The 19,917-nt window shown below is 34.2% G+C and overlaps 2 protein-coding genes across 2 annotated transcripts; one reads left to right on the forward strand and one right to left on the reverse strand.

The window, feature by feature from the left end:
• Positions 1–1,028: 1,028 nt before the first annotated feature.
• LOC120343564 (uncharacterized) lies at positions 1,029–11,627 on the forward strand. Its single transcript, XM_039412779.2, has 4 exons — positions 1,029–1,586; positions 3,478–3,639; positions 7,494–7,585; positions 7,959–11,627. Exons 1-4 carry the CDS (start codon positions 1,172–1,174, stop codon positions 8,112–8,114), a joined length of 825 nt encoding a protein of 274 aa, XP_039268713.2. The 5' UTR covers positions 1,029–1,171; the 3' UTR covers positions 8,115–11,627.
• Positions 11,628–12,393: 766 nt separating this feature from the next.
• LOC120343563 (uncharacterized) lies at positions 12,394–19,917 on the reverse strand. The gene is made up of 14 exons (XM_039412777.2): positions 19,760–19,917; positions 19,295–19,381; positions 18,716–18,823; positions 18,417–18,571; positions 17,223–17,689; positions 16,740–16,842; positions 16,224–16,320; positions 15,854–16,019; positions 15,174–15,379; positions 14,538–14,639; positions 14,200–14,335; positions 13,569–13,758; positions 13,339–13,492; positions 12,394–13,113 (listed from the first exon to the last, which is right to left on the reverse strand). Exons 1-14 carry the CDS (start codon positions 19,871–19,873, stop codon positions 12,904–12,906), a joined length of 2,295 nt encoding a protein of 764 aa, XP_039268711.2. The 5' UTR covers positions 19,874–19,917; the 3' UTR covers positions 12,394–12,903.

Below are 19,917 nucleotides of genomic sequence, written 5' to 3' on the forward strand. Positions count from 1 at the left end.
ATGTGTCACCAGCAGGGGCAGACCTACCATTACAGCATTACTGGCTACATACGTTGGTTTGTGTTTTTAATTTGCTGCCGTGGTAATCCAACTCAAAACAAGGTGCCCTGAACTCATTGCAAAATTTTTTTCTGCTTCACACTGTTTCCCTCTGTTTTGCGCTCTTTCGCACTGTTTTCCCACTATTTTGCGCTGTTTCGCGCTCTTTGCGGTGTTTCGCGCTGTATTCAGTAAGTAGTAAGACCGGTACCGTACGTTGCCAAGGGCTTAAAATCTGACAAATCATGGGGCTTTTGTACTTAGTAAAATTGTTGGCTTTTTTTATGTCTTGGTTTGGCTTTTTTTGATCGCTGGGGTCTGGCAACCCTGGTTAGCCCTCATGGCGAGTTAGCCTCCACCCCTTCAGATTGTATTTCTACTTTTTGCTGGCCCTGTTGTTGGGATCGATTTGATACCTAATGAAACCATGTCTGCATGTGACCCCATTTTATTCAAAGGCATACCGGTACTCAATTTTGTTCCAAGAGCTCAATGTATACTATTCAATAGTTAGAGAGTCAGGGGATTCAATGCTTTGCTCTGAGTACAGTTGGCTCGGCGGTGTGGCGCATCGTGCTAAGCGTTAGGAATACGCTCGCCACCACAGGTTCGAATCCCATGCAGGGATGATCATGTGTGAGAGGATTGCTGGACTCCTCGCCGCAGTAGGATGGTTCACGTAACCGCTGGTCGGTTACGGTTTCCTTCACCATCAAGTCCATGCTTCCGAAAACAAATAACTGGCTAACTAATCCCATACCCGACCTGAACTGGTAACCGGACGAGAGGCCGTGGTTCGCCATATGATTAAGCCGTCTTATCAACTTTCCTCTCTCCCGGGATAAACATGTAAATCCTTCCTTCCAGTTAGATATTTTTCCTACAGTCTGGCAGTCAGATAATAGAACTAAGTTTCGTAAAATATAAGCACAGAAGTGAAATTTACACTAGGCAGCTAGGGTTTGGCATTCTTTAAATCTTCAAAACTAATTTTATACTGCTTTTTAATCCAGTTCAACAGTAAGTGTGATAGCTGATGCTTTTCTTCAGCATTATGCAACGATAAAAATATTAGGTACCTGTGCACATATTTTTAATAAAATTTTGGTATCTCATACCATTACATGAGAAAATGTCATCAACTGGTGACAATGGAGTTGATGCTGAGTGCAATGATGAGATAAAAGATCAACATGAGCAGTCACTGAAAAAAGAGTCTGCAGAATCAAAGTCTCAAAATACTGAACATGAAAATTCCGAAACTGTGTCATCTGGTATCAAACTTGTTAAGTCAGGAAATCAAGTATACACAAAGATAACTAATACTTCTCACATTCCCCTTCACCAACAAACTACAACTGCTCAACCAAAAGAATATAATCAAGGGAAGATATTGAATGCTCAACAAGTACAAGATAACAGAAATAAACGACTGAAAGAAGATCCTAATTTGAAGCATCTTCAGTTACAAAATAGGTCAACAAAAGCTCCACTTTTTCGATCCACTTCAATGCCAGTGTGTGTGGACGAAAGTAGTGAATTCACAGGTAACAATTTTCAAGATAAGTAGTAACTGTTAGTATAAATGAGTTGTATAACTTCTTCCTGAAGCAAAGATGAAGTGAATCATGGCTCTAGGCAGCGAATCAGCCATCTTATCGGCTTGATGGGGATCCTTGTGTATTCTCACACAGATTTGTCATGGTTCCATTACATTCGAACCCACGTACATTTGAACCCATGACAATTGCACCTGCATACTATTGCACCTATGGAATTTTTTTTAGTTTTACGGATATTTGAACCCATACTAACCTATGGGTTTTAGCACCTGCATATAGATTAAACCTGCGGATATGGGTTCAAATGTACGTTGGTTCAAATGTACGGCCACCATTTGTCATTCCTAATTTTTGCATGCGTGAAGTATAATATCGGTGTTTTTTGCTTCATAATGTTGACATTACGGGATTGATATCTCAGTTTCTATCTCATGATATTGTATCAACGATGAGAAAAAATACGAAAATTGAAATTATGGAAACAACCATATTTGCATATGAATTTTGCCATATTCACAGAGTTTTGACACCTATTTCGAAATTTGTTTCTAAGAAATCGTGTTATTTGAATGTTGAACCATCCCACCATGCCTGTCCGAAAACATGGGAACAAGTTACATTGTCAAAGGTTACCCTAATACCTAACACCACGTATGGATGTATCTCAATAAAAAAAAATATGAAATTTTGAATATCTTTCAGTGATAATACTCTTTTATCAATATTCCTTTTATATCATGCAAGTAATCAATTATTCAGTGGATAAAACTATTAGAATATTTAAAACTATTTGCATAAAATCATGTGAAACAGTTGGACATGTATCAGATTATAAAGATGTGGTATACGAGGTGTGGCTAAAAAGAAACGAGACTGACGTCACAGATTGCGCAACACGATTAACCATTGGTAATCAACACTTTTACAGTGTGGTGTAATATGTGTTCTTTGTTCAACAGCTTTTTTGACACAATATCGCAATTATTTTTGCTCTTTAGGAGTCGTAGGTGAATGTGATTAATTGCTTGTTGAAAAAAAAATTGCCGTGCGAGATCTGATTGAGTTTTTTGGCGATAGGGGGTTCAATTGCAGAATGACGATTGGGCAAAGAGTTAACATTAAATTTTGTGTCAAACTTGGAAAAATGCATGTCAACTGGGCAACATTTAATCGTTGAGCTTTCTGCTCCTCAGTCAACAGCCTTGGCACCATTTTGGCACTCACCTTTCACAAGCCAAAAGTGTCAACCAAACTGGTGCGAACCGTTTTTTTTTGTCTTTTCCAACTTCGCAATGACGCGAATTGTTGAGCGACGGTCGCTGCGAATCAACTGCCTTTCACAACTGAACTCACAACTGATACCTTTTCGATGTTGGTATCAGTTGTGGAAGTGCAAGGCCTTCCTGACTTCGAATCATCCTCCACATCCTCCCTGCATCCCACAAATCGCTTGTGCCATTCAAAAACTCTTGTTCTGGACATGGAAGAATCTCCATAAACATCACACAATTTCTTCAAAGTCGCAGTCGCCGTTTTTCCAAGTTTGACACAAAATTTAATGTTAATTCATTGCTCAATCGTCATTCTGCAATTGAACCCCCTATCGCCAAAAAACTCAATCAGATCTCGCACGGCAATTTTTTTTTCAACAAGCAATTAATCACATTCACCTATGGCTCCTAAAGAGCAAAAATAATTGCGATATTGTGTCAAAAAAGCTGTTGAACAAAGAACACATATTACACCACACTGTAAAAGTGTTGATTACCAATGGTTAATCGTGTTGCGCAATCTGTGACGTCAGTCTCGTTTCTTTTTAGCCACACCTCGTATATTAGAGTTTAATAAAAAACTATAATCGATTTTTTCATATTAGAGAATGAAAAATCTCATCCTGAAGAAGGAAAGATAAATTCAATTACTCAACACAGAAAAATATTCCGCACTGGATCTGTGTCAGATTACACGAAGCAACGATTGAAGACATCTATATTGATGAAGACATCTGCTTCTTTGGTTCGGAAACCAAGTATTACTGGTAAATATGAACAAATTTGACAAATTGTTTGCTTGCTTTAGTCAATTAGGTTTGTGATATCATTTAGCAATGTGATGGAGGAACATAATTTGCTTTGTATATCTTAATCCTATAACCATTTTTTAATATGTACTTCTGCATTTAGATATCATTACTCCTTATATTGAATGTTTTTCAATACATTGAAAATTAAATAAGTCAAATATTTGGAAAGTTGATGTTTATTACAGCATTATTAAAAATTTTCATCCAAGATTGTTTATTGTTACTAGTTAGTGAACTAGTATGATACTTCAATAACTGTGAATAAAACAATATATTCTAGGCAATTTGATATTAAATAAGAATATGTGATATGTTGCCAACAGCTTAAGTTTACTATTTTGATATTTGAATTTGCATAAATGCTGCAGGCTGCAGCTTCCGTTTTGCCATGATACTCTGTTTTTCCATTCTTGCTATATACCAAAAAGTCTATCTCATTTGCTTAAATATGGCAATTTATATTCAAAACGCTGTTGTGGTGTAGCTTATATTGCATAGAAAATGTTTGTATTAGTAAGATTGAATTATTTGAAAAATGGCTACAGAAAATCATTTTCATACTAAACTTCCCAAAACATTATCGAATGTAATTTCTATTACAGTATGAAAGTGTACAATACAGTACCCTTAGCTTAGCCTCCTTATGGAACAATTAAATTTCAAGGAGCCCACTCAGACAATTAATTGGGGACTTATTAATATGTGCTTTGTTGGAGAGCTTTCCATTTGAGTCTCAAGTTTGTTTTTGGCTTCATATAACGTGGTGTTTTATGGCTGCCTTTTAGAGCATGGACCATGGATGATTTTATAAATTTATAGTGTAGTTATCTGTGAATGATACAAATTATAGATATTACCATACTTAATGAAATTGGATCTTAAAAACATAACAAGTATTCTGAAATTTCCCATTAAATGCTTTTACTTTTTATGTGCCTAAATGTAATTTTTTTCGTATCTAAGCAATAAAATCTTATTCAAGCAGATGCCGTCTGTATGTACAATAAACTTTTTCACAATAAAGCAATGTATTAGTCGCTGACTCCTTATTCATCAAATGGTTCCGAAACTATGTTTAGACTATAATTTTTCAAAAGCCCCTTTAAATGCAATTATCAATTTAATAATTCCTTTGGGATTGTTGGTAAAATTTTAGTCACTTATCAGGCCATTATCTTTATTAAGCAGAAAATAAAATTGAAGATAGAAACTTAATCAATATTTATATTTACTTATTGACACCGGACAAATCTTATTATTAATCATCTTATAGCCAGGCCTTGGGAACAAACAAAAGTTTGATTGTTGTGATAGATTGATTTCCCTTAATTCTCTTTTATCTTAACTACTGGTGATGGAAAGTAGTGACTTTTCGAAACGTTCTGAAATATTATAGTCTAAGCTATTTTTGTTCTCATAATTAACTTTAACGAAAAATACTTAAAAGCAGTCATTGATCAATGTGTTGTAATACATGATAAATATATATAGGGATATTTACTTTTAGTTCTTGTGCTGGTAATTTGGTAATCAAATTCCCATTTGTAATAACAATCATATTATATCCTTGTAGCTATTGCTATATAATACAGGGCGTCCAAAAATAAATGAAACCCCGTAATTCAATTACCAATTTTGTGGGTTTCATTTATTTTAGGACACCCTATATATAAAAGAATTTCTAGTGAATGTGAATAAAGACGTCAGTGATTTCTGTGTTACACTCAAAATAGTTAACTGTAAAATATGACATCACAAAAACATTCCTAAGTAATAAATAGTTTCACTCATTTCATAAGTTTGTTGAAAATATACTCATTTGTTCTGGATTATGGAAAGAAGCGAGAAATTCTATATTTGTATTCATTGGGTGCTAAAATCAAAAGAATAGCGTTTTTTAGCCATAAAACGTTAATCAATCGAGACCAACCTCGATGGTCTTTAACTGGAATAATTTTACATCATGTAAACTTTTATTTAAGAGAACACTCAATATAAAAACATAGTTGAATTAAGTTTTTGTTTCTTTGACAACCAATCATGATATTTTCACTTACTGAATTGAAGTAGCTACCAACATTACTTACAAATAGAGGACTTATTTTGAATAGATAAGTATACCGAACTTACCTATACACTTGTTTATTTATAATGTTTGTCATAGAAAATTCTTAACTGATCAAGAATTAAACTGTAACATGCAACCTATGCAATATAAATATGTAATGATGAATTTATTGTAATTCTTAAAAATATTTAAAACAAAAATTGTGCTGCTTTTCTATCAATACCTCAAAGTCTTTCACATTATAAGTTAGTTCCTTTTTTATTGCTTATTCATTTTATACATTCATCATACAATATATTAACAAATAGCTTGAAATCTGATTGGCCAAGTATTTGTTTCAATTTTGAAATGACTATTCATGTTATTTGTACTGTCATCAAATTTTTCTTTCTTCTGCTTATTATTGATGAATTTTCACTTTCTTTTTTTAGATATTTACCTCATATGTTGTTTTTAAATTTTTGTTCTGGATAATCTCAAAATATCTTACTGAATAATTTTAGAACAACTTGGCTATTTGGCTATTTTAGTTCATGACAAGCTAAAAGGAGATACAAAACAGAAATTACTCAAATAATTATCTCTATTTTTATCAATAACAATGTCCCTCTGGGCAGTCAATTTCATAAATGGTCATTTCAAAATATAAATTATTTAACAATCATTTGACATTTGCGCCTTAGAGTATACTGATTGTATCTTTATTGATTTGTAGTAATTTGAATGGCCCAATTATTTTATTATTAAACATTAGCTTTGTTACCAAGCGTTGTTGTCCACTTCCATATGTTTTGCAATTATGGTATGCGGAAATTACATACCAAAGCATTGTTTGTTAATAATAATACACAGACAATTACTGGTTCGCACGGTCTCAAAATGAAAATCTTTTACTCCAATTTTATTGAATATATATAGAATCACAATATGATCGTATGTTTTGGAGATTTGATCGAAGCATTGTTACATAAAAAAATTGAGTTGCTATCAGGAATATCTGAAACGAATCACATATTCAAATCATTCGAAATTGGTCAGAATATGTAAAATAAGTTTTTTAAGTTCATTGATAATTTATTAAAATACTTTTATTTGATAATTTGTCATAAGCATTTGACATCTGATTATCAGGCATAAAACAGACTTCATATAACTCCTCATATCAGGACAATGTCCATTCAGACTATTTTACAATTTATCAAGTTTACAGTGATTTCTCCGCTGAACAAGACACAATTTAGAAAACATATTCAATATACCATTTTCAAATCTCATTTAGCCTATGGGCAGGGGGTATATTCACTTGGCTAACACAGACAGTCCTCAAACTCGCAATAAAACTAAAATTAGGAAAATCCAATAGTACCCAATTTTGACCATTTCTAGTTGCTATCAACAATTTAGTGGAAGCTCAATATACACATTTACCATATTGGCACAAGTGTTTGGAACATGCTTGCCATTGCACCTCTGATTACCCTACATGGATTCGAATCATGTTGAGGATAATTATGTTTGAGGGGATCGCTGTAGGATGATTCACGTAATCATTGTTTTGTTATGGCCTCCACCACCAAGCCCATGCATCTGCGACTAATAACTGGTTAACCATTTTCATACTTGGCATGGACTGGTTCGAAGAACCTAATGTGAGATTGTGGGTTGCCATATGATTGAGTAGTACTACCAACCTTCCTCCAGGATAAATATAAAATTCCTATCCTATATTAAATTTCTATAGATTTTGAAATGCGTCAGATTCAAGGAGAAGATGCAGATTCATCTCAGTCAGATGATGATGATGAGGACGATGATGGTGGAAGATTTAAACCAGTGAGTGGATTTTTGAATCTTAATAAAATGTCACACTGAAGCATATTTCGAACTTTGTTGTTTTCAAGTCACTAATTAGATCCATATTTGAATTTATTTGGATCCCTTTGTAAAATGATCGTTTTTTGGGAAAGAAAAGGAGTTTGAAAGGTAATATAATCCTTATGCCAACAGTCAATTCATTCAGATTGATTATTCCCCCTGGAACCCAAATTTAGAAGGTATGGTACCAAATTTATGTAGGATAAATTAATGCTGTACATTAGAAGTACAAAGTTTTATATTTTTATATCACTCATTTTAATATATTAAGTCTTTACTATACATAATATAATAAATATATATATAATTCATCTGATCTATGCTATTTTAGGTGACGACCAATACAGACGATACAAGTACAACAGCATTATCTGTATCGGACAGCTCATGTAGAAAGGATATTTTGACTGTCACAACATCCCCATTAGTTGTGTCTTCACTGCCAGAATCTAGCGTATCTCTTGCTATTGCTATCACTTCCGCCTGATTGATGTCGACTTTTTGAAAAGTTTCTTTATAAATATTATATTATCTTTGGTGTCTATATGTTTCAGTTGTATTGTTTCTGAAGATAAATTTTTTTTTTATCTAGTATATATTGTGCTAAGATGCTTGCTTTGTAAGAAATTAATTAGTAATTAGTACTGATTAATCAATTAATTTGAACTCTTGGATTTAGAACTAAGGGCAATAACCCACACACCGTTTATCTTTCATTTATTGGAAATTATCCCATTGAAATACAATACAGTATTGATAAATAGAAAATGTCTATCTCAAGTTACGGCTTGACAGGTCCCATGTTTTCTGATTAAATTGTAGGTACGTAAAAGTTTGATGAAATTGGTATTTGATTTTCCTACCTCTATCCAAATTCACCATCGTGTAGCAACAAACACGGAACTGCCACAAGGTGCATTGTTTTTAATTTTCATGACATCATCTCACAAACAATAAAAACAAATTCCATAGAGACCACAAAAATTTTTTGAAATAAATAATTGTGATAGCCTTCTAGTGACAACAACAATCTTTAACCACTGAAAATGTCAAAGCAATTGGTGGAGTAATTAAAAAGAAAAGAATTTTTTCGTAACAAGAAGAAAAATACTTAAATAGAAAATAGCAATCACAACATAATAACAAAATGATCCATGGGGCCACTTTGTGTCCAAAAATATATGTCCTCGGTCATTTCAAGATTTGAGATTTTTTTAGTGATTCAGAAATCAAGAGTGCTGCAATTCCTTAATTTTTTACCAATATTCACATTCAAAATTTTTTTTTTATATTGCGAATTTACACATCTATCGTTTTGTCAATTTATAAAATGTAACTGATGTTGCTTTATGTGTATAAAACCATGAATGTACTGACTGCCATCCCATTAATTATATAAAATGTATTTTATATTATATTCTTAGGCAGTAGATTTTAACATATTGACCAAACTCGCCCTGCAGACTAAATGCTTTTTACTTGCTTTACAGTAAAATCCAATGAAATAATGTCATATACCAATTAACTACAAAATAATTTTAATGTTTCATCCGAGTATTGTCCATGAGCTACTTGAAATATGAAAGGAGTTGATTTTTAAACGAGCCTTCAATGTTTGAACCAAAACAAAGTCACAACAAGAATGGCTAGTGCGATTGGACAAAGATATGTGTTTATCAATTGTTCATTATTCAGATTCTGTCCTGCAATATTTGTCGTTCTTCAATATTCTAAATGAATATATTTATTATTAAGAAAAGTAGAGTCATCCAGATTTTATGAAATATCGATATTGTTGTAAAAAAAATGTTAATTTTTCAACAAAAGCAGTAATTTCTGTTATCATTGTAGTTACTTTTTCTGGTTAGACTGAGTATATCACCAATAGAAACACATGGCTGTGTTTATTTTCTACTCTATTTACACCTTGAAATATAGAATTGTTCAATATATTGCACAGGACTCAAAACAACTGGTGATTAACACTTCCAACTCTTAGATATTTTTATGTGGTCCGTAAAGAGACTATCCTATCCTTTTTTTATAATATTTTTTACATTCCTACAGACTTTCCAAACACACATTAAAATTTTGAATCTTTCTCATTTTTTTACATGGTGTTTTTATCGGTTTGCAAGTTTGCTCTGAGATATGCACTTCGGGGAAATATGTTAGAATTCCAATTCTTTCAGATATTTCTCTAAAGATCCCAAACTCTTTTCGTGGATATTTAATTTGTAAATATTTTCATGGCACATGCTTGGTAATATTATGAGGGTACTGAATTAATATTTAGAGTGTCGTATATACATTCCCATTTTTAAATGTTCATTGATTTTTATTTCAATTTTCAATATATTATTCAAATCTCACTTTAGCCTATAACATTGAAAATATTGTGCGAATTGGATCTCATCTTATTGAATTATATAACCTGGGTGGAATGCAGGGCTCTGAAGACAAATTCCATCAAATGCCGATCCATTCGAAAATTTGACTCTTGTGCTGGCCAAAACCATGATAAACTTTTGAATCACAGCAAATGTTTTCCTGTTCGAAAACTTAAAGTCTTGACTTTCAACATATTATGATGTATGAAACTCCATAGAGATTAAATTCTCAAAAAACATATAGAATACGAATCTTCCAGACTCCCAATGCCAGAAAAATTGTCCGTTTTTCAATTTTATTTTTTGTGTACATGTATTGCATACCCAATTTTACTTATGTCGATCTTATTATCAATCTCTGAGATTGAGATAATGTTACAACTCGCTGTTCGAATTCCTGTTTCCTTTGTCATTTGCAGTAGTGTGGTTGCTTGTAGAATATTTTATATTCTGTTTTTGTACTCTTGCATTGAATCCAATTTAGGTTGCCTTTACTCTTTTAAGACTGTATGATATGCTGGAAGTGGGGTTCTTAGTTAAAATCGAACAATTTTCCAATGTTAAATGGAACATTTTAATTCGAATTGAATTCTCAATGATTATCTGCATGTTTCAGTAGCAAACAGTGAATTATCTATCACACATTACGGTATAGATTGGCCAATTAACATTTTTAACTGTGGTTGAATGTAACTATGGGTCAAACCTAATGCCCAACTGCTCACCCAACATTCATGTAATCAATCAGTCAGTGCCGAACCGGAAAGTTTTCGGTGCTCCCAATATAGCAGCTTTCTTGAACAGATATTGTATAAAATATTGTTCCAAAACGTTTGGAAAAAAATAATTGTGGTAAATAACACTGGATTATTGAAATTGTGGAACAACAATTGGTGTTTCTCTTAGAAATTTAAATAGGTGTTTCGAATTATAGTAACCTTCTTCTGACTATGTTCTTCTACTTAGGACTGCACTTTTTTAACAATATTTCTGTTTGTTGCTAATATTTACTCAGAATTTTAAATAGTTGTGGAACTTCTGAAACTGTTATTCGACATCGGCACTTAAATTCAAGTTGTGCTGCTATAGTAATATTATTTACCACCAGTTGTATCTTTCTAATTCAGTCATTGCGTCCCACAACTTATTCATACACATTGCTTTCTTACAAATTTACACACTTTGCATATTGGGGTAAATTGCTACCTATGATAAGATGCCTTTATTATCAAGTCTTTATTCTTGACTACTTACTATCGTATAGTATTTTTTAAATGAAGCAATTAACCGCTAAATTTATGCAGCTTTGAAGAACACATTCACAAAGCAACATTCCAATTCCCCTTGATATGAAATTGCTCCAGTGCAGGTGATAGCATGTTGCAAAAGTTTTATTTTTAACCAAGCGTTCCGTTTTTTTTGTCATAGTATATTAGCAAATGCCACAGACCGTCGTCGTCGGGAAATTGGGTCCAATATCATTCATTTATGACAGGTTAGTCGTTGTGTTATATATCTGTGTGCTTATTCCGTCACGTTGTTTTGTTTTATTCTTTGCTTTTTGGTACGTCGCGTTGTATGGGATTAAATGACTTTGTACGGCTCCCTAACTTCATGTAAATATTGTATTTTGGTTGGGTGGTGTCAGGGCTACCGTATGGTAGATACCAGCAAGATTGCCTGAATACAATAGCTAAGCGAGCGGAACATACCCAGTGGGAATCGTGCAAAACTTGTCTTACAACGGCCTCGGCTTGGTCTCTCTGATAAGGAGTACAGTGCCGACCAGTCCGGTGACACCTGAATACCTTCAGTGGCGGGCGGCAAAGAAGAGCATTTTTATGCAGAAGTGGATTTTCATACTGGTATTTTTCCCGGGGAATAATTTCTTTCGATATATATATGGGTATAGTTATACCGTTTTGTTGTAAACCGTACGCCGGCTAGATGTTGTTTGCATCGCTTTGCGACAATATAAATGCCCAGCAATTCTTCTGTGCTGAATTATTCCTCATGTAGGATTATGGCTCGTGGCTAAGTCGGTGAAACGCATTACCTTTTATTGGACACAAGTGGATGGATCGTTGTTCTCGTTGGTATTTTTCTTCTTGTTGTTACCGCATGAAAAAAGTTGCTTTCCACATTAACTACAGGACCAATTTTTCAGTGGCTAAAGATTGTATATTGCATGAGTCTGTTATAACTTTTATTTCAAAACTTTCTGTGCTGGGCGCCATGTGATTCGACCTCTTGACAATTAATGCAAATTATTTGTAGTGGTTTTTCGACCTTTTTTGTACTACTCTTTTGCCAAAGTCGGAAGTTTTTTTACGGTACTGGTACTGTAAAAGGTAATATAGAGTTATAGACTATTGCCTGGTTTTGGTATTCGTATATTTGAGCATCGCTCTCTTGTACCATACATAGAGCAGAAATATATATTTAGCATCTATAGAAACATAAAAGCAATAATGTGGCTGACATATATATGAATGAATTAAACAAATAGAACTAGAAACTATGTATTCATAATTTATCAAAACTTAAAAATGTAACGATAAGATAATTATATAAACGCACGGAAGTAAAACTAGAAACAACACGCGAATCAGAAGCTATGTACATAAGGAATGGTGGTTGGTATACACTGCGGTTCGACTTTCAATAAGTATATTTGCAACTAAATTCTCGTGCGTTTTTCAGCAGTAACCATGTAGGCTATACCATTGTTAAACCCAATAGAGTTTCTCATAACAGTATCATAGAATATTGGTCTGTTTTGTGGACTATGGGTTGGTCATTTCGAGAAAGTTCCCTCGTTCGTTGTTAGGGTATTACGTCTCTTTTTTGTAGTATGACGTCGAGTTCGTCGTGGTAATGTCCTTTTTATCGAAGTCCCAAATTCACTAGCATACACAAGAAAGTCAAAAAATAGAAGCATGGTCGCATAACCATGGGGCTTGAGCCAAGCGTTGTTGTTGACGTTCGGATGGTTGTAGTTGTCGTCTGCATATTGTAGTACCATGGTTCATGCGACCTGTTGTTCGGGCGTTCGATTCCGATAATAGAACGCTGAAGTAGGCCAGCCAATGCTCCCTAAAAATATTGTTCACGATTATCATTAGCCTATCGCCTACAAATCTTGGCTTATCAAAATTGAAAAATTTGAAATACAGTATAAAAATAATGTTGTTTGCGTGCTGTTGCTAAAATGGCTTATTAAAAAATCCGGTTTCGAAAAATCCAAAGTACGTGTTGAAAGTCTTAACTTGTACATTTGCTTCTACTAAATTGCGAATATGTCGTACGGTATTTACTCACTTGGAAACAAGAATTATGGTCCAGTGTCACTTCTGTGCTTTTAAAATTTTTTCTTTCATCAACAAAAACATCCTTTCGGTTTGGTCCACCTACCAAAGCCCCATGTAAAATCATCGGATTTGGAGACATTGAATTAAAATCACCCCAGTTACACCTGAAATTTGTAAAAATGAGGATAAGATAAAAAGCTAAAACAAACTTCAAATTGCAAACTTGATGTTCTAACATACGATCGATCATTGAGTTTACACGAACTCCCACGATGATGTGGAAATTTAGGATATTTTCTCCCGAAGCCCACGACATAACTTCGTCCAGTGTCCCCAAGCATATAGTGGATTTGTTTCTGAGCAAAACCAAAATTCAACGTCGAATCCCCACCTTGATCAGCTGTCATAAGGCATATGAATGCTATGTTTGCTAAAAAATAAATATATATATACTTATTTAATTCTGTTATATCTTGATAAGTAATAACTATCTGGTTGTATATTTCTTAAGAATTTGTCGCAATAAACCATAATTATCGACGAATTGAGTATGCACTTGAGAATTTGGCACCTTTGAACATGGGATCATTAATTTTTATTTAAACTAGCTATCAAACGCTAATTGAGAACGGTAATCGGACACACCTCGAAAAATAGGAACACGATATACATGTATATGAACATTTTATTTTGGTATTTCGACAGAAGCATATATACGATTAAAACGTAAAATAGTTTGAAAACTCATGTATATATATTATCAGGTGAACTTACGACATAAAGAAAGCCCATTGTTCAATGAATTATCGATATTGACACTGCAATTTGTTTCGAAAAAAGTATAATATGTAAATATGTTTCACAATCTCACCCGCATATCGCAAAGGACTCCATTCATCCATAAATAATAATCCTTTCCGCGTATATCGCTTTCTGTTATCACGAATTTCTTTGCAATAAGATGTAGCTCGTGCTAAATAGTTCGCGCTTTTCATTTCATTCGTAATCTGAAAACCAACTGCGGCAGTTAGAAACTTTCATAACAATATCCCCGCTAAGTACAAGATGGTGCAGTTTCAAGGGCAGTATATGAAGATAGAAATATGAGACCGTGAATATAGGCTACAATGCCGGTCTTTTCAACTTGCAGCACGACCTTTATTTTAGTATTGTAGCATCGGAAAGAGACTCATTTTTCAACCTTTTTACCTGCGATAGAAGGAGTTGTGCTCCTACTGTTTTATCATCCCACGAAAATATAAATTGCTCTGGAAGTTTGAACATTCCCCAGTTTTGATATTTTCCTTCAGCCTGAATGAAATATATTTTATGCATATTTTCTGCCAAAGCAAATTCAAAACAGTCACTTGGAAACGGAATAAAAATCGCAAATTACAGACCAAGAAGCGTATGCACTCGGTTATTATTTCTGTTTAGCTTGAATAGCGGCTTGTAAAAAAGAGGACTGTTTAGAACGAAGATGATAAAGTCGTATAGTAAACCTTCATTCAAACAGAATCAACGTGCATATTTTCTGCCAAAGCAAATTCAAAACAGTCACTTGGAAACGGAATAAAAATCGCAAATTACAGACCAAGAAGCGTATGCACTCGGTTATTATTTCTGTTTAGCTTGAATAGCGGCTTGTAAAAAAGAGGACTGTTTAGAACGAAGATGATAAAGTCGTATAGTAAACCTTCATTCAAACAGAATCAACGTGAGAGAGTTTAAAAGGAAAGTAGATTTAATGCCAACACTTGAACCCTAAAGTTTCGTACAAAATTTACTGAAATTCCGAATGTGAATCTCTGTGGTATTATCGTTATAAAATATCTTAGCAAATACCTCCAGTAGATACTTGGTTTTTCCAGTCGCACGATACAACCATGCTGCAGACCAAACTATCTCGTCAAGATAATTTGTAGAAGGATAATATGTCTCGGCATCTTTGATAGATTTTTGATATTTGCCTTGAAATTTAGTCGCAAACAGGTAAAGTCCTTCTGCCGAATTCCGCAACTTCTTAAGATATCCAGGAAGTGCGAATGGTCCTTAAATATATTAAAATGTAACTGTAATATAAATGGTGCTACAGTTGTAGCTATGTGCCAAACGTGTAAAGTTGAGATTATTGTCAGAGTACTTTTTTGAAATGATCAAACATGGGTCTGATCCACAAAACACAATATATATATTTATAGCAATGCACGAAACCCAGACAGTGAAATACTCAACGTGAAAAAGATTAGATTACCATAGAATGAGTTTTACTCTATCAAATTATTAACAAAATCCCGCTATTCACGCCAGGCAGGCGCAAAGAGCTTTCCAAATCATTGTTGGAGGTGACATTTTGTATCTCCGCCTTAAGCTGATAAGAAACTGTAGCTCAAGGTTCGGAAGTTATCAGTCGGTTAATCATCGAAAATAAAAATTGGTGCTTTGGGCTATAGAAAATCTAATTTTATAGAAAATTATAGAAAATCTAATTTTATATCGACACGTTTTGGAATTTCATTACTCACGATTAGCGTATCGTTGAAATGCAATGGACGAAGATGACAAAGCAGCGCTTGACTCGGCAGCTAAATCAGATCCTGGTTTCGCTGCCGTGATTTTAAAAGCTGGTCGTTCCATATGCATATCTTCTGGCCTTCCCCAATATTTATGATCTTTTTCACCATGTCCTACCTAATTTTAAAATGTTCAGTAAGTACTCGTTGGATAAATCGCAAAAATGCATAGACGTAACTGACATATCATCATGGTAAATATACACCTATCCCAAAAATAGGTTTTTCTTTCAAACTAAACTACTAAACAACGTTTTGTTTCAAGAAAGTTCCAAATTAAATGAATTCCTTTATTATTTGCCATTTTTTAAGTATATATTACCTGCCCATAAAATTCGTAGCGTCCCACATATGCCTTCAAAATGTAATCAGTTCCCCACTTTAATGCTTTCAATGCATTTTCAAGTTCTCCTGCTTGCCTGCAAAATGGGAACAAATTTTAGTTTATTTAAAATAACACTATCGTCTTGATAATTCAACATAATATACCTCTCAACACAATAAAAAAATTTTACTCGAATAGTGTTGTATTTGGCATAATTTCGTAGAATAATTAAACGATTGCAATGCGATTCAATTCTTGTATCTTAGTTCAGGGGTGTGCAACCTTTACTACAGAAGGGCCAGACACAAATATCTGGGTGTAACCGCGGGCCGCACCTTTATTTAACATAGCCTTTCTAGTGATTGCAGGCACAAAAATGTTATGCATTGATTGCTTCACACAAGGTAGCTGTTAAGATTAAACTAAATTAAAAACTCGTTTCGCGGGCCGCACACCATTTAAAATTGGCACTCTTCGCGGGCCGAAATAATATGGAAGGTTAATTAAACTCACTGATATGCTTCCCAATATTCTATAACTCCCCAGGCTAATGTTGTGATCGAGAACGCCATTGGGTATCCAAACTTCACATGATCTCCAGCATCATAATATCCTCCTGCAACAAGAGAGCTGAAGTTAGAACAACGATAGTAGAAGATTGTACAACCACTTTAACACTTGTATTTAGTCCATTGCAAAGGGATAATACCTTTGCGTCTTACAAAATAGAACAATAAAGAATTGATTGTTAATAATATATATATGTCATCAGAAATTGTACGTGCACAAATACAAAAGTATAAAAAGAATGTATTGCCTTTTTCATTCGTTAGAAATGTTGAGCAAATAAAAATAAACAACCAGCATTGTACAGAGACAGGCAGATAAGTTATCAAGCATAGCTTGACTTAGTTAAATTGGTTTTCAAGTAATGCCGTATGCCATTTACAATTCTCATAACGCGATGCGCAAACATTTAGTAAATAACATTTGTACCTGTCAAATCCTCGCCATCTTGTCCTCTATCTCTCAGAGCAGAATCTCCTCTCCATTCTATTCTGTTATCTTCCGGTAAGAGGCCTGATCTTTGCGCTTCGTAAAAGAGCAACGATTTTTGAATTGCTCTAATATATGGGTACTTGGTTCGCCGAGCAGGTCGACGGCCTGGGGGAATAGTAGCGCCTAAAAATTCTTCTCCACTGCCCATATCGTCGTCGTAATCTCCAAAATTTGTGTTTTCGCTTGACGTATTCGATTCGCCCTCATTTGTTTTGTCTCTTGACTGTTCGTTCGCGTCGTTGTTCATATTTTGTACACGCTGATTATTTCGGTTATTAATTTCGTTAATATTCGTGTTTCTTGAATCTTCCACATCAACCTCATTTATAACAGGTGGTGACTGTTCATTATTAGTTTGTCGATTGTTGTTCCGAGGTACAGTTGATGCGGTTGCCTTAGTTAAACTGGAATACATGGGAAGGAACTGTGAAAATCGTTTCATCGTAGGTTACACATCTCAGGTTTAAATCCTACCTCCGCCATTTCAACTAGGGTGTAATAAACTTGAAAGACAATGCCTAACTGGGAATATTGCGTTACTTAAAAATATAGTCTTACGTATCGTAGCTTACGTATTGAACTTCTGTTTGTGTTTATCCAAAAATTTCAGAAAGTTGAGCCGCTTTGTACAAAAGTTGTTTTTTCCCCCTAAAATATGTTCTAAATGACCTCCTCAGCATTGGGGAGGGACTTGCATCCTGTTTTGTATCTTGTGCCCAGGAAGTCATTTGCAAATTATTCTGGAGGGAACGTTGGGGTACAACCAGTGGTGGGATCCTGCCGGCTCGCACCGGTTTACATAGAACCGTATCACAGAATTTTATGAGATCAGCGTACCGATTAGCATTACTAAAAAAACATGTAACAGAACCGGCCGAAAAATTGAAATTTGTGATGGAACCGGCTGACAAAAAATTTAAATTCTACCACTGGGTACAACCATACACAAACAGAAATTCAAGTGTGAAAAAACTGAATAATTTACTCTATTATAGAAAACCATGTATTGAATAGATTCCAATTTTGTCATTGACATAACATCGAACCAACTATAATATCTTTTAAAATCAAGACCATACATGTCTATCTCAATAGGATTAGAAGTTATAAGTAATAAACTGCGTTCTTCACCTGTTTAGCACAAATACAATATCGGTAGTAGAAACAGTTACTGGATCATTAGCCATATCATAATAATCTGAATAGATAACTTTGTTCTGGAACTTTATAGTTACGGGAGGAACTTTTGGTCCCGATTTTCCAATGAACCTTCCATTGAACTCTACCTAAATTAGAAGGATTGGATTTTAAGGTCACCGTAGATTATAATTTTGGTGCTGAAAGTAAAAATTCAGACATCGAAGCAATTATATATGATTGCAGAAAACATTTTCAGTATATATATTGATTGTTTAATGTGTCTTACTTACTTTCAATTCCGCCCCGGACTCCAAAATTTTGTTGTAATTGAAATTGGTGTAAACGTATTTGCTCCCGAATTCTCCTTGCTCTGAAGATTTTAGTTTCCCAACCCAACACTGAGGAAATTAATTGAAAAAGGGATTAAGAATAAAACACAGTAGAATATATTTGAATGTGTTTTAGCACGTTTTGACAAAACAGTTTAAATATTCTTTGAAAACATTTTCCGCAAGTTGTGCGTTGTTTATTATACAGCCTACGTCTCCTTTTGACAACTTAATTATATATATATATATATTGGTTTTCATTTTACACACATAGATTTTCGTTAAAATGTTTTGTTGTGATGTCTCATGCTGTTATGCCTTTTTACACATAGGTCATCGTATGTTTCTTATTTTACAGCCTTTTCAGTTTATCTTTATGGGTATTCAAGCTATGGATTTTACGTCACATTTGCCTTTATGGCGAACACTAACAATATCTGTCGCATGGTTTTAACATTCACAATTAGCTGTGTTTCAAAATTTAATTCAGTTTGGGTCATGTGCTTGCACAGCAACTTTTGAAGATACTCGCCTACTTACCTCAAACGATTCTATTGGCTTATGAAATTTAATTTCAAGCTTCCAGCCAAATTCTGTATCTTTTTTAATAGGTATATTGATTTCTCCCTGAAAAAAGTAAACCATTAATCAAAAGTTTAACCAAACAACGGATGACTGATGGCCATAGTTGGTTGATTATTGATTACATTATATTTGCTGTCAATATATAAAGTTGAACAACAGTCTGCAACCTTTCTTGCACAGCATTTCGGGGTTTGGGACATTTGCGCGAAATCCTATTACGAGAACCAACAAGTTTGTGGTAGGACACATAATCGGCTCCATCCTTTTCTGACTGGAATAAGATAAAACGGGGTAGGATTGAATCGGGAGCGTAGCCAGCCCCAAATTTAACGGGGGGGGGGAGGGGGCACTGATATCTGACAATATCTAAGAGCGCATTTTCATCTAAAAACGGACACATGGAATAAAAAATTAACTTACTTGAAAACCGGTGTCCCACGAATTCTGTACTTCATATAATTTACAAGTTACGCACCCAATCCAAACTAGAATAAATACAAGTTTGCTTCCTTTGTTTCGTGGTGTGACTGTCATATCGGATTATAGTCCTAAATAAAATTATTTACCTGAACATAATC

The sequence above is a fragment of the Styela clava genome, chromosome 3 (genome assembly GCF_964204865.1).
Source record: "Styela clava chromosome 3, kaStyClav1.hap1.2, whole genome shotgun sequence".
Lineage (NCBI taxonomy): Eukaryota > Metazoa > Chordata > Ascidiacea > Stolidobranchia > Styelidae > Styela > Styela clava.